The following is a 16098-nucleotide window of genomic DNA, read 5'->3' as shown; positions in this document are numbered from 1 at the left end:
CTTAATAGGGTTATTCTCACGAAGTCAAGCTCATGAGGTGGCATGAGGAATTTTGATAAACAAAGTCAATGTTAACAAAATATTAAATATAAAATCATAAACATCTTCCTTTGGTCTACCTTGCACGTGTTTTGAAATGGACATTATGAGTATATTTTTTGTTGTTTTTTCATTTTTTAGGGCAAATTTCTCATTTCCGCAACGTGTCCATCTAAAAAATTTTTTACATTGTGTAAAACTTTTTATATTTAAATATTAAAAACAAACAAAAAAAATCAATGCATATCATACTATGGACACTTTTAGTAAATAAACATAAAAGATTTGTTATTTATTTGTAAAAGCAATAAACTTAATAAGAGAAAGGAATGTGTCCAACACCAATTTTCTCATCCTCCGCAACAATTTTCAATCATTGGTTAAATCCACAAGGAACTACATTTTCAAGGCATTTTCGAAGTCAGGGAAGACTTTGGCTGTGACACTCAAGATGGCTACCAGGTAAGCAGCTCTTCTCATATCTCTCTAGATAAAAGATAAAAAGTTTGCTCATCACACTGTCTGCACGACTTTCTGGTTCTCATTACCGATATATCAAGTATTGAACTTTTAAAAAAAAGTTGCAGTTTTTATTTTTGATTATGATAAACTATATTAAAGTCTAAATGTAAACAGTGAGTGAAAGTTTACCTAGCCCACATGGTGTCTCTACAGTTAGCAAAAAAGGCTAGGGTCACTCATCCTCCGCAACAGCATTCTCACTTACCGCTACAATTGAGCGCCTGTTGCGGTGGAGAGATGCACTGTTTCGGTAATGAGAAATTGACTACAAATCGTCATACAGATGACTTTTGTTTACTTCCTGATTGTTATGAGTGCTGCCATGAACATTTCTTAGATTATGCTAATTTAGCTATTGTAAACCACCATTAGAGGTCACTGATCTTCTATTTACTTACAGACAGGTAGCTGTTGAGAAAAAAAAGGAAGCAGCAAAAGCTAGGCTATCGAAGTTTAGGGAGAAAATTTACAGCAATCCTGAGCTACTTGAGGAGTACAGAAGAAGAGAGAGACAGAGGTTAGGGGACAAAGTGATTATAGCAAAGAATTATAACTGTCATTCAGAAAAACACTTGGACGCATACACTCACAGACACAAAGACACACAATTGTTCGAGTTAAAAAGTTACTTTCACATCATATGCATTTCTAAGTATGTATTATATACAAATAATTTCAGATTTTGTTCATTAATGTTATGCTTTCCATTTCTAGGTATCAGGAACGTAAGAAAAATGGAAAAATAAAGACAACTCGTGATCTGACCAAAAAGCAACATGACAAAAAGATAAAGCAATGGAGGGAAAACTCAGCCAAATATTACAGAAAAAAGAAACAACTTCAAGCACTTCTGGACATCACCCCAGCCTCCTCACTAAGTGAGAATGAAAATTCCTTTCAGCATGAAGAAATAAACAGTCAAGAACTCAAAAATTCAAACAGTGAATACACTGCAGAACATAAATCCTTAATAGAACACATCCCAGTCACATCCCTGCTCACCATCAGTTTAACACCAACAACAGAAGAAAGATACCTAAACTTGACTGGACCAGTAGGAGCATCCACTCCACACACACCACCACCAGAAACAAGAAAAAAAGAAAGAAGATCAAAATTAAGATATGCTGAAGAGAAACTTCAGGAGAAGTCTAAAGAATTACAGAATCTCAAAAAAAGAATTAAAAGACTTGAAGCAAGGAAGAAGACTGCAAACAGGCCAACTGTAAATAATGTGCAAAAGGTCAGGAAAACCAGAGAGGGTTTCCCAACAATTCCCAACAGCAGCAAGAGGAGGGAAATGAGAAAACTTGTAAGCCGTTTCCTGCACCAAGATGATGTCTCCACTGTTGTCAATGGGAAAGCTGGAGAGATAAGGCAAAAGGGACAAATCTACAGAAAAAGGACCCTGTCTGACACCCTGGGTAAACTTCATAGAAGATTTTGTGCTGAGAACCCCGAGCAATGTGTGTCCAAAGCCCAGTTCTTCAAACTGAGGCCATTTTGGATAGTTAGGCCCAAAGTCACAGACAGGGACACATGTGCTTGCAAAATGCATGAGAACTTCGGCCTAAAAATAAAAAAGTTGCAGCAGCTTGGGGTTCTCAAAACCGCAAACATGAGAGACATTGTAGAGTCCAGTGTGTGTGACTCAAACAACATGTCCTGCATGTACAGACGATGCCCGGACTGCAAAGAAAAGACATTTCCCACATCACTGGATCCTTCGACCCAAGGAAACATTGTTACATGGCAGGAGTGGGTAACAAGGTCTATCAGCATTGCGAAGACTGGCAAAGACGGATCCATTGAAAAGAAGGATGTGAAAAACACTTTCCTTGAAAACAAGAACACTTCAATTGAAAAGCTGGTGGCCCTGACAATTGAGAATCTCCCAAATTTTGCAATACATCTATTTAACATAAAGCACCAATTTGTGGCACTCTTTGAGAGAGACCCTCTCTGAGACTGATGTGGCAGTACATGTAGATTATAGTGAAAACTACAGCTGCAAATACTCATGTGAAATCAAGGAGACACATTTTGGAGGTCGAAACCAACAAGTAACCCTCCACACTGGAGTAGTCTACCTCAGCAGTGGCAGGGTGGAGTCCTTTGCATCCATCTCAGAGTGTCTTCAGCATGATGCCAAAGCAACATGGGCTCACATTCACCCAGTGATGAGGAAAATACGAGAAAAACATCCAGATGCCAGAAATATTCACTTTATTTCAGATGGTCCAACATCCCAATATAGAAACAAGACGTCTTTCTACTTAGCTTCCACAGTGCCTTTCATGCGAGGATTTCAGTGGGTGACATGGAACTTTACAGAGGCTTCCCATGGTAAAGGTGCACCAGACGGAGTAGGCGGTGCCTTAAAGAATCTGGCAGATCGAATTGTCGCCTATGGAACAAGCATTCCAGATGCAGACACACTCTTTGAGCAGCTGGCAAAGAATTCTTCTGTGACCCTCTATAAGGTATCAGAGGAAGACATTAAGGCAAGCAATGAATTGGTTCCTACACAATTGAAATCAGTTCGGGGGACAATGAAAATTCATCAAGTGAGTCCACAGTCCAATGTTAAGCTGAGCACAGAAAATGCAACATTAAAACACTTTAGTAGCCTATTATACAAATTAATAAAGCAAATAAGCTCACAATAATATCTATGTCTATGAAACAGCAGTCTCAAACAAGGATTCTGTTACATTTTTCTGTTTTTCTAATCAAATTTAATCACACAGCTTACATCCACAAAACCTGGAGTCATCAGCACAAGGGAAGTGTCATGTTTTTGTGAGAAAGATTGCCAATGCTTTTCTCCATGTGTCCATACCTTCTCTAAAAGAGAGGAGAGCCCTGATAACGCTGAATCTACCATAGAGGTTGGACAGTGGGTCCTTGTTGAATATGATGCCGAGTTGTTCCCTGGCACAGTCACACAGGTGAATTTATTTTTTTAAGATTACTAATTATTTCTATAACTGAAAATGCAATGAAATTATTAATTGACTGGTAATGTAATCTAGCTATAATGTGTTTTCCAACCCCAACAGGCCAACGGGACTTGGAATAAAACATTTAAAACTGCTTTGCTTAATTATTTTTTTTTTTACTAGATTGTTGATGGACAATACGAAGTGGACACTATGAGCTGCGCAGGAGAAAACCGCTTCTTTGTCCCGAGCATCCAATTTCTTGGAGAAAGGGTCTGGTACTACTGCAATGACATACGGGACATAATTCCGGAACCACTTCCTGTTACCTCTTCAGCAAGACACTTCTGTGTTTTGCCTGAAATATGGGCAAGACACAGAAAACTTACACATCAGTGACTAAAAATTTTAAAAGTCTGATTGGTCACAGCAGGCATGCACCACTGGTCTTACGAGCTTGTGGAGTTGGAGTCTCTGAGAGATCTTTGTTTGAAATTTGTTGGACAGTTTCCATTAGTTCATTGTATTTGAGATGTTTTATTGTTGAGGGTGCTGTAGGCTACATGAAATGCTTCTTTTTATGACCAAATGTTTGTAGGTTAAATGTTCATAGAAAATATGAATTGTTCATGAAAAATAGATATTGTATGTTAAATATGTAAGTCATCTGAACCCTTGCTTATTTGTTAATGTATTAAACTGATTAACTTTGCTAAATCTCATTTCCGAAATATTCAACCTCATTTCCGAATCATCATTCTCATTACCGAAACTGTTGTTTATTTACAAATTAATTAATTATCAGAGAGACATATTTTATTCTTAATAGTATTCACATAATTTATTAAACTTTTTAATTCATCTCTGTTATTAAAAAAAGAAACATATTTGTTTCAGTCTAATATCCTAAAAAAACAAGTTGTAAATTCTTGAGTGTTGCGGTAATGAGAGAAATTAAGAAAAATTTTAAAAAATAACAAATATGAAAAAAACACTCAACGTCATTTTATGTAGCTCTGTACATGAGTGTTGTTAATCTGCTTTTAAAATTGCCAAAAATATGTATTTTTAATCATATATTTGATGTACTGTCACATTGCGGTAATGATAAATTTTTGTGGACTTCATCTTTAAAATGCAAAGAAATACACAAAATAATTTTTTTAATGTTATGAAATTAATGGACACAGTAGGTTTAGACCTTGATCTTAAATCATCAAAAAGAAATTTGTCTGTAAATGCCTTTTGAAAATTTTAATGTTGGATGCCCTTTGAATCAGGATTTCGTGAGAATTACCCAATAAGGGTCATGGCACACTGTACGAAAGGCAGAAATACCCTGGACAAAATGCCAACCCATCACACGGCTTTAGCCATTCACCCACATTCCTCATCCCAGACATAGTCAATCCCGTCCGTGTAGACACCTAGCTGGATGACAGCACTGCTGCAATTCAAACCCGGGTATAGCATAAAAGACAGCTGCGCCACCTAAGCATCAAAGCTGTTACTGAAATAAAAAGGTTACACCTTTTAAAACAGTATAAAATATGCATTAGGCATTGATTCTGTCGGTGCTATTTTGTGCAGCAGTGATTATATGTTTTCTTCCAGTAGATATTAATCTAATGAGAGTTCTTGGTAAAGGTTAGCAGTGCTGACAGGAAGTGAGTTAACATGTGCTGGTGGGAGCATTCTATTTCTCTTTAATTGAATTTTTCTGTGCATGAAAGTGTAAATGCATGTGTGTGTCCCTTTTAAGCAGACTAACAGAAAATGTGCAACCCTGACTATAAGTGTGGCCACAGTTTAAAGCTGAGACCTGGCAGGCACAGAAGACGTAGTTCTTGCACCGGCACAAATTTTCATACTCGCTAATATATTGCAACATCTATATCATACTGTCATATTACCCAGCACTAATGTATTATAATTGAGTTCAATCCAAGACTTGGCTTGAATCCATCTGTATCCAGGAACTGTGCCAATCAGTTGCTTTTGTGAGGTAAGAGAACGCTCGGGTATGTGAATAAAACCAGCATGGGCATAGGGAAGAATACAATGATGTCACACAGACAATAAATGACCCTGGGTCACTGGAGCTGGGCAATACCAAAAATATCTGCTGTGCAACATGGAGGTGGCGCAGCTGGCCGTTTCGCTAGACAGATTCAAACCTGGATCTCAGAAGTTTTTGGATCCACACAGACAAGCCCTGTGATAGATTGGCACCCTGTCCAGGGTATTCCTGCCAATCAGGTTGATGAAAATCAAATGAAATAAATAAATCTGATGCACAACCATGCTACCCATAGAATGCAATGTTAGGTTAATATATTGCATTAACTAAATCATATCGTCATATAACCCAGCCATATTTACAACGATCTAAATAGCTTAAATCTATTGTGATAAAAAAAATTAGGACTTGCCATTATAACAATACATTTAAACTGACTAAAGATTTAAAGGCTCTATGCTTTAAACACAGGCATAGAGAAATTGGAAGTATACTATACATTGTTACTAAACAGAGCTGTTTGTCTAAAATCAACCATACTGAACTGATTTATAGACATATTATGTAAATATGACAGTGAAGAACAATGACAGAGTAGACTGATGTTGGTAAAGAAGACACACCAGATCTGCCTAATGTGCCATCAAGTGTAAACCAATAATAAACCAATAATATAAGAATGATTATATGCTTCCAACTTTATAGCAGCAATCTAGGTAAGGTATTTTCCTGTACCAACATAACTATGTCCCTGTGCACAAAGCTAGGTCCATAAGGCAAGCTTTGACAAGTTTAGTCTGGAGAAACTCCAGCGGCCTGCACAAAAGCCTTTCCAGAAGAGTGGAGGCTGCTATAACCGCAAAAGAGAATCCAAAACCATATTAATGCCCGTGCATTTTAAATGGGCTGTCCAAAAAGCTCATGGTCAGGTGACCAGGTACTATTGGCCAAAACAGTTTATATTCCCATAAAATATCCTACTACGTTTTAATCCTAGACCAGTCTTAAATAAAACTGCATTCATAAAGCATGTTAATCAGTTAGACAGCTCTAATTGTAAACTGTGTGGACAGAGCCTATGTTATCTCTTGTGCTGATTGGTGTAAACAGTTAAAGCTCAATTGTTAAAAAAAAATACTGAAAACCATGCAATTCTCTCATAAAAAGTACAATTCCTAGCATAATATATGGATTTTCTGATCCTGTATGTAAACATTTGACAATAAAAAGGCTCTGTGTTTACTGATCTTGATGTTGTTGACTGTACCCCTTTGTGCACAGGGGTACAGTCATGCTGGAAAATAAAAGAAACCTCCCCAAAAATTAAAAGCATATAATTTCCTGTATATAATTGATTTTTACACCTGTTCTAAAAAAATAGAAATGGTGTCCCAATATTTTTGACTATATAGTGTATATAAAATGATGTCTGAACATCTGTATCTCTCTCAAATTTAATATAAGAATGAAAGACATTTTCCAGTCCATTCTACTATAAATGTGTCTGGTTTTTACAGACACAAAACAAGTAATCTACATGAATAAAAGATTAAATGTATCCTAACACCACAGCACTACAAGTCTTTATCATTCTGTATAACCTAGCACCTAGCTGACTAGCAGGCCAGTAAGGAAAACAAGCAGGATCAGGGCAATAATAGCAGGTTTAGAATGTATTACAGGGGTGTATTTAGGCTGTCTTTTATGGGAGGGTGCAACATCAAACTGCTTGTTACTGTAATTTACAGTGAAGTTGGTCAGTGTTTTTGTGACGTTGTTTTTCCATAAAACAAGCTGACACTTGGTCTCATCTGACCAAATGCATGTTTCCACTGTCTTTCAGTCCATCTGAGAGGAGCTCAGACTCATAGCACTTGGTAGGGTTACTGCATGAGAACTGATGTCTGGCTTTGTCTTTGTGTAATATAGTTTCAGGTTGCATTTCCTGATGCAGTGGCGGACTTTGTTAAGTGACAACAGTTTTATGAAGTACTCCTGGGTCCATGTGGCTATATTCATCACAGTATTATTATGATGGTTTCTCATGCAATATCATCTGAGGGCTCAAAGGTCATGCACATTCAGTGGTTTTCCCGATCTTGCCCTACACAGACACTGTGATTTGTCCAGATTCCTCAAATCTTTGCCTAATATTATGTAAGGTAGATGGTAAAAGACCTAAATTATTTGTGGTCTTGCACTGAGAAATTTTCTTTCTGAACTGACTGACAATTCTCTCATGACATTTGAAACACAGTGGTGAGCCACAACTCATTTTTGCTTATACAGACTGAGATGTATGCTGATGTCAAAATAATGTCATTATAATGTCATAACATCATATCTTATTACCTCCCAGCTATATACATTCTTAAGATTATTGTAAAATTATTGTATGACAGGATGTCATAAAGTCACCCCTAACAAACCACTCCAAGATGCCCATGAAAAATGTGTAATTCTAATGCAGTCATTGTCATTATTAATCCAGTCAATCCAATCCAATCCATTAGTCCCACAAAACTGAGGGTATCATGTTGGTAATATACGTACTGATCTTGAAATCATGTCACTGTATAACTCTAAAATGAAAATGAGTCAATATATTGCTTTATTTATTCATTGTATTACCCAGCCTTGGACCATGACTTTTACAGAAAACATATTGTGTTGTTAATAGAATGCAATAAAAAATATCTGAGTATCATATTAAACAGCCCTAAGCATGTCATACTCAGAAAAAATTCATAATATGATATTAATATGTTTTAACATTGATACCACAATCATGTTGTTCAACTCGAAACTACAACACACCCAAAAAATATACATAACGTAAGGATGTCAATAAATAACTGGTTAATCTCTAATCGACAAAGAAGTAATTGCTTGATTAATGTACCTGGTTAAAAAGTCACCTAAATTTCCAACAGCTAGGATTCCAACTAAGAGTGCAGCTACAGTTTGTACTGAAAAAAAACCTCATGTTTTCCCACCCTCAGTCTGATGCACCAGCTCTGTGTACAGCTCCATGAGGAGTTTCTAACCCAAGCAGGACAACTTTCAATGCATTTCTATTAGTTAAATAATAAATGGTTGAACTATTACACACTGAAATCACAAACTGTGAAGCTAGTTTATGTCAGTATGGAGTAAGACTACATTTTAAGCTAGCAAAAATGTGGATATTTCACATCGTATCCAGTATAAAAGGTAAACACTCTGCTTATCATCTAATAATAGATACTGTTGCCAAGAAAAGCTTTAATAAACCAACTGCATCAATTATCTGAGTAGCATGTTTAGGTAGCACTTGTAGCGAACTGTTTTCTATTGACTTATGTTCATCTCACTGTTCTTTACATTACTGCCATGTTTACTGGTACACTGTTTTACATTTAGAAAAGCATAAAGACTTGTTGCTATGAAACTCAGTGATGCGTTTTAGATTTTGATGGGTTTGATGAGTCAAACCTTGATGATGGATTTGAGTGTTCGACTAAAAAGCTCTAAACCCATGATACTCAGAAAAGTGTATCATGATGTTTATATACTGTAACATTAGTATCAAACTGTCAGACGCCTTTATCCAAAGCTACTTACATTACAGTTACAGTATACAGTCTGAGCAATTGAAGGTTAAGGGCCTTGCTCAAGGGCCCAACAGCAACAACCTGGCAGTGGTGGGGCTTGAACCAGACCCTCTGATCAGTGGTCCAGTACCTTAACCACTAATGTATGATGCCAGTTTATGGCTAGTGTTAAATTGTTAAGCCACCCAACCTGAATTCATGATAATCAGAACAGTCATAATGCATTATGTCCATTTAGATTTCACACTGTCCCATGGACCGGTCATATCCACTACATCAAATGCATCAGATTGTTCATATAAGATATATAAGTATCAATTACAAGCCCTAATGCATTAGAATCGAATCCTAGGATAGGTTTAAATGAATCTGCATCCAGGAACTGTGCCAATCAGTTGCACTAATGTAAATTATACACCTTGTACACACAACAACTACATCTATCGCAATACCAGGACCAAAAAACAAGTTCAACGCTGGTACAACAGTACCTAGCTGAAGAGCTACCTGACTGTGATCCTCACTATGTATGTATAATAAGCTGGATCAGGACTATACTAACAGTGTGTCTCTATGACAGGTGTGTAATGTGGTGTTTTAAATCCGGATTCTATATCGAGTGTTCCAGTGCTGTAGATCTGACCTGAAGCGGCCGCCGCAGTGTTGGCACTGCTCCTCTACCCAGCCCGGGTCACACACACAGCTGCCGCTAACCGGGTCGCAGTACCCGTTTACACAGGGTTTCTCACACTCTTTAGCCTGGGCAGCAGCGGGCAGAGCGATCAGAGCTCCAACAGCAGCACCAAGAAGCAGTAAAGTCCGCCACTGCGTCCCGCGGAGGCCTGATCCAGGTATACCGAGCATCACTCTTCCTCTACGGCCACCGGTCCCGCACAGCTCCCCGGCCATTGGCGTTCAGGAGAAATGGCTGCAAATGGGGTGAGCGCAGGACGGGAGGTGCTGGTATAATCCGGACAGAGCTGATGAATCGATCCGGCTGCTGGTTATCGCGTGTTTATTAGCTGCAGTGCGCGTCTGATCCCACTTTCAGCTCCTCTCTCCATTTACATCTCCACTGCAACACTGACTGAGAAAAGCACCCGGAAATGACGGCTATATACATCACGCGGAAGTCCAAAGAACGCTGTCAGGAAAAGGTCGCGTTTCAAATCACTGACTTCACTACTACATAGTGTGTATATATGCATATGTTTATAGAATACAGTTATATAGTGTCTGTAAATTTGCTAAAATATTTTAATTGTTTATTTTTGTATTATTTTATCTTTATTCACTTTTATTGTTTTACTGTCATCTTTTATTTCCTTTGTAATTTTATAATTTTATTATCGTTGTAATGCTTTGGCAACTTTGTTTTTTTACAGTCATGTCAATAAAGTTACTTTGAATCTTGATTCTTGAATCTTGTGTGTTGCCATGGTTTGTGTACTGATTTCTATTCTATCTAGTGCACTAGTGTGCTATTTGGGACGCGGCCGAATACTATATCAGTCGTTGACTGAGGCGTCAGGGAGCAGAAAGAACAATCAGGTCCATACAAATATGGTACATTTTTAGTCAGTGATCACTATTCCAAGGCAACTTATTATTTAGCATTCTTTCATTCAGCACAAAAACAGTGTGCATTACAATCAGCTCACTCAATTCCATATAAAAGATGGCAGTGTAAGTAAAAATAAAGATGTGAATCAGGGGGTATTTAGGGTCTTCAGAATAAGAACTGCATGGAATTAATAAAATTGTGTTGGAATTCTTTCTCCTAAATGTCATCAGCTGCATAAGAAGATGACCAGAATACTCTATTAGTCGTCTGACTGAGGCGCTGATTGATCTGACAAAGGGCGTAGATAAACACATTAAGACTGTAGAGATGATAGTGGACTTTAAGAGGAAACCCTCAATACTGCTTCCCATCACAATATCTAACAGTACTGTGTCTACTGTGGAGAACTTCAGGTTCTTGGGATCTACAATTTCCAATGACCTAAAGTGGGGGTCCAACACCAACTCCATCCTCAAAAAGACCCAGCAAAGAATGTACTTTCTGCGTCAGCTGAGGAGGCATGGTCTGACATAGGAGCTGTTAATACAATTCTACACCGCAGTCATTGAATCTGGGCGGCACGGTGGCTCGGTGGGTAGCACTGTCGCCTCACAGCAAGAAGGTCCTGGGTTCGATCCCCAGGCGGGGCGGTCCGGGTCCTTTCTGTGCAGAGTTTGCATGTTCTCCATGTGTCTGTGTGGGTTTCCTCCAGGAGCTCCGGTTTCCTCCCACAGTCCAAAAACATGCAGTCAGGTTAATTGCAGTCAGGACACTGAATTGCCCTATAGGTAAATGGGTGTGTGTGTGTGTATGTCTGTCTGCCCTGCGATGGACTGGCGCCCTGTCCAGGGTGTTACTGTGTGCCCATTGAAAAGCTGGGATAGGTTCCAGCACGCCCCCCTCCCCGACCCTAATTGGATAAGTGGTTAAGAAAGTGAGCGAGTCATTGAATCTGTCCTGTGCACATCTATCACAGTATGGTTTGGATCAGCCACAAAACAGGACAGATGCAGATTGCAAAGAGTTGTGGAAAGAGCAGAGAAAATCATAGGTGCTCCTTTGCCCACCCTCCAGGGCAAACAAGAACCAGGAACCGGGCAGAAAAAATCATCATGGACTCCTCACACCCTGAAAACAAACTTGCAGGCGCTACAGAGCCAGTAACAGTTTTTTCCCCAAATGCCATCAAACTTATTAATAACTAAAACTGAACTGTCGTTTACATATCACACTGCATTTTATACACACTGTATAATACTGTAATTTCATTAAAATTTTTATTATTTATCTTATGCTATTTTTCTGTTTTCTGTATATTGTATATGCAAATTCTGCCAAGCATGTTAAATTTGTACATTGTCTATATACAGTGTATCATAAAAGTGAGTACACCCCTCACATTTCTGCAGATATTTAAGTATATCTTTTCATGGGACAACACTGACAAAATGACACTTTGACACAATGAAAAGTAGTCTGTGTGCAGCTTATATAACAGTGTAAATTTATTCTTCCCTCAAAATAACTCAATATACAGCCATTAATGTCTAAACCACCGGCAACAAAAGTGAGTACATCCCTTAGTGAAAGTTCCTGAAGTGTCAATATTTTGTGTGGCCACCATTATTTCCCAGAACTGCCTTAACTCTCCTGGGCATGGAGTTTACCAGAGCTTCACAGGTTGCCACTGGAATGCTTTTCCACTCCTCCATGACGACATCACGGAGCTGGCGGATATTCGAGACTTTGCGCTCCTCCACCTTCCGCTTGAGGATGCCCCAAAGATGTTCTATTGGGTTTAGGTCTGGAGACATGCTTGGCCAGTCCATCACCTTTACCCTCAGCCTCTTCAATAAAGCAGTGGTCGTCTTAGAGGTGTGTTTAGGGTCATTATCATGCTGGAACACTGCCCTGCGACCCAGTTTCCGGAGGGAGGGGATCATGCTCTGCTTCAATATTTCACAGTACATATTGGAGTTCATGTGTCCCTCAATGAAATGTAACTCCCCAACACCTGCTGCACTCATGCAGCCCCAGACCATGGCATTCCCACCACCATGCTTGACTGTAGGCATGACACACTTATCTTTGTACTCCTCAAATGATTGCCGCCACACATGCTTGAGACCATCTGAACCAAACAAATTAATCTTGGTCTCATCAGACCATAGGACATGGTTCCAGTAATCCATGTCCTTTGTTGACATGTCTTCAGCAAACTGTTTGCGGGCTTTCTTGTGTAGAGACTTCAGGAGAGGCTTCCTTCTGGGGTGACAGCCATGCAGACCAATTTGATGTAGTGTGCGGCGTATGGTCTGAGCACTGACAGGCTGACCCCCCACCTTTTCAATCTCTGCAGCAATGCTGACAGCACTCCTGCACCTATCTTTCAAAGACAGCAGTTGGATGTGACGCTGAGCACGTGAACTCAGCTTCTTTGGACGACCAACGCGAGGTCTGTTCTGAGTGGACCCTGCTCTTTTAAAACGCTGGATGATCTTGGCCACTGTGCTGCAGCTCAGTTTCAGGGTGTTGGCAATCTTCTTGTAGCCTTGGCCATCTTCATGTAGCGCAACAATTCGTCTTTTAAGATCCTCAGAGAGTTCTTTGCCATGAGGTGCCATGTTGGAACTTTCAGTGACCAGTATGAGAGAGTGTGAGAGCTGTACTACTAAATTGAACACACCTGCTCCCTATGCACACCTGAGACCTAGTAACACTAACAAATCACATGACATTTTGGAGGGAAAATGACAAGCAGTGCTCAATTTGGACATTTAGGGGTGTAGTCTCTTAGGGGTGTACTCACTTTTGTGCCGGTGGTTTAGACAATAATGGCTGTATATTGAGTTATTTTGAGGGAAGAATAAATTTACACTGTTATATAAGCTGCACACAGACTACTTTTCATTGTGTCAAAGTGTCATTTTGTCAGTGTTGTCCCATGAAAAGATATACTTAAATATCTGCAGAAATGTGAGGGGTGTACTCACTTTTGTGATACACTGTAAATATATTTATGTATATACAGTATATATATATATATATATATATATATATATATATATATATATATATATATATACAGTGTATATATATACTGTATATACTGTATATATGCTGTATATTGTATTGTTTGTATATTGTAGAGCACTAACAACTCCCACTTTGAGAGCGTTAACTACTCCTGTATAGGACCTCCACACTTCTGTCTCACATACTCCCTACTGTATAGGACCTCCACACTTCTGTCTCACATACTCCCTATTGTACAGGACCTCCACACTTCTGTCTCACATACTCCCTATTGTACAGGACCTCCACACTTCTGTCTCACATACTCCCTACTGTACAAGACCTTCACACTTCTGTCTCACATACTCCCTACTGTACAGGACCTTCACACTTCTGTCTCACATACTCCCTACTGTACAGGACCTCCACACTTCTGTCTCACATACTCCCTATTGTACAGGACCTCCACACTTCTGTCTCACATACTCCCTATTGTACAGGACCTTCACACTTCTGTCTCACATACTCCCTATTGTACAGGACCTCCACACTTCTGTCCCACATACTCCCTACTGTACAGGACCTTCACACTTCTGTCTCACATACTCCCTACTGTACAGGACCTTCACACTTCTGTCTCACATACTCCCTACTGTACAGGACCTCCACACTTCTGTCTCACATACTCCCTACTGTACAGGACCTTCACACTTCTGTCTCACATACTCCCTACTGTACAGGACCTTCACACTTCTGTCTCACATACTCCCTTCTGTACAGGACCTTCACACTTCTGTCTCACATACTCCCTACTGTACAGGACCTTCACACTTCTGTCTCACATACTCCCTACTGTACAGGACCTTCACACTTCTGTCTCACATACTCCTCCTGTGTAGAATCTCCACACTTCTGTTCCACATACTCCCTACTGTACAGGACCTCCACACTTCTGTCTCACATACTCCCTACTGTACAGGACCTCCACACTTCTGTCTCACATACTCCCTACTGTACAGGACCTTCACAATTCTGTCTCACATACTCCTTCTGTATAGAATCTCCACACTTCTGTTCCACATACTCCCTACTGTACAGGACCTTCACACTTCTGTCTCACATACTCCCTACTGTACAGGACCTTCACACTTCTGTCTCACATACTCCCTACTGTACAGGACCTTCACACTTCTGTCTCACATACTCCTCCTGTGTAGAATCTCCACACTTCTGTTCCACATACTCCCTACTGTACAGGACCTCCACACTTCTGTCTCACATACTCCCTACTGTACAGGACCTCCACACTTCTGTCTCACATACTCCCTACTGTACAGGACCTTCACAATTCTGTCTCACATACTCCTTCTGTATAGAATCTCCACACTTCTGTTCCACATACTCCCTACTGTACAGGACCTTCACACTTCTGTCTCACATACTCCCTACTGTACAGGACCTCCACACTTCTGTCTCACATACTCCCTACTGTACAGGACCTCCACACTTCTGTCTCACATACTCCCTACTGTACAGGACCTTCACACTTCTGTCTCACATACTCCCTACTGTACAAGACCTTCACACTTCTGTCTCACATACTCCCTACTGTACAGGACCTCCACACTTCTGTCTCACATACTCCCTACTGTACAGGACCTCCACACTTCTGTCTCACATACTCCCTACTGTACAGGACCTCCACACTTCTGTCTCACATACTCCCTACTGTACAGGACCTCCACATTTCTGTCTCACATACTCCCTACTGTACAGGACCTTCACACTTCTGTCTCACATACTCCCTACTGTACAGGACCTTCACACTTCTGTCTCACATACTCCCTACTGTACAGGACCTTCACACTTCTGTCTCACATACTCCCTACTGTACAGGACCTTCACACTTCTGTCTCACATACTCCTCCTGTATAGAATCTCCACACTTCTGTTCCACATACTCCCTAGTGTATAGGACCTTCACACTTCTGTCTCACATACTCCCTACTGTACAGGACCTTCACAATTCTGTCTCACATACTCCTCCTGTATAGAATCTCCACACTTCTGTTCCACATACTCCCTACTGTATAGGACCTTCACACTTCCTGTGCCGGTCATCCACACTCCTTTCATCATATACTTTTCCTGTACAAGACCTCCATAATTCTTTCACATGCATCTTCTGTACAGGACACACTTTTCTTTCACACACTCCTTTTTTATAAACTCCTTCTGTAGAGAACCTCCACACTTTCTTCAAATACTCTTCCTGTACAAAACCTCCATACTTCTGTCTCACATAACCATCCTGTACATGATCTCCATACTTATGTCTCACATACTCCAAATGTACAAAACCTCCATACTTCTGTCTCACATAACCATCCTGTACATGATCTC

The 16098-nt window shown here is 39.8% G+C and overlaps 1 protein-coding gene across 3 annotated transcripts in view; it reads right to left on the bottom strand.

The window, feature by feature from the left end:
- Nucleotides 1–10122, bottom strand: part of atrn (attractin) — a 111166-nt gene extending 101044 nt beyond the window's left edge. For all 3 annotated transcript variants that reach the window (XM_062996057.1, XM_062996056.1, XM_062996058.1), the window contains exon 1: nt 9760–10122. In XM_062996057.1, the coding sequence (XP_062852127.1) occupies nt 9760–10025 (266 nt within the window). In that variant the 5' untranslated portion in view covers nt 10026–10122. The remainder of the gene's footprint in view (nt 1–9759) is intronic.
- Nucleotides 10123–16098: the final 5976 nt, after the last annotated feature.

Source organism: Trichomycterus rosablanca, chromosome 5, assembly GCF_030014385.1.
Source record: "Trichomycterus rosablanca isolate fTriRos1 chromosome 5, fTriRos1.hap1, whole genome shotgun sequence".
Lineage (NCBI taxonomy): Eukaryota > Metazoa > Chordata > Actinopteri > Siluriformes > Trichomycteridae > Trichomycterus > Trichomycterus rosablanca.
Note: the sequence above shows the minus strand (reverse complement) of the source record. Positions and strands in the feature narration are given on the sequence as shown.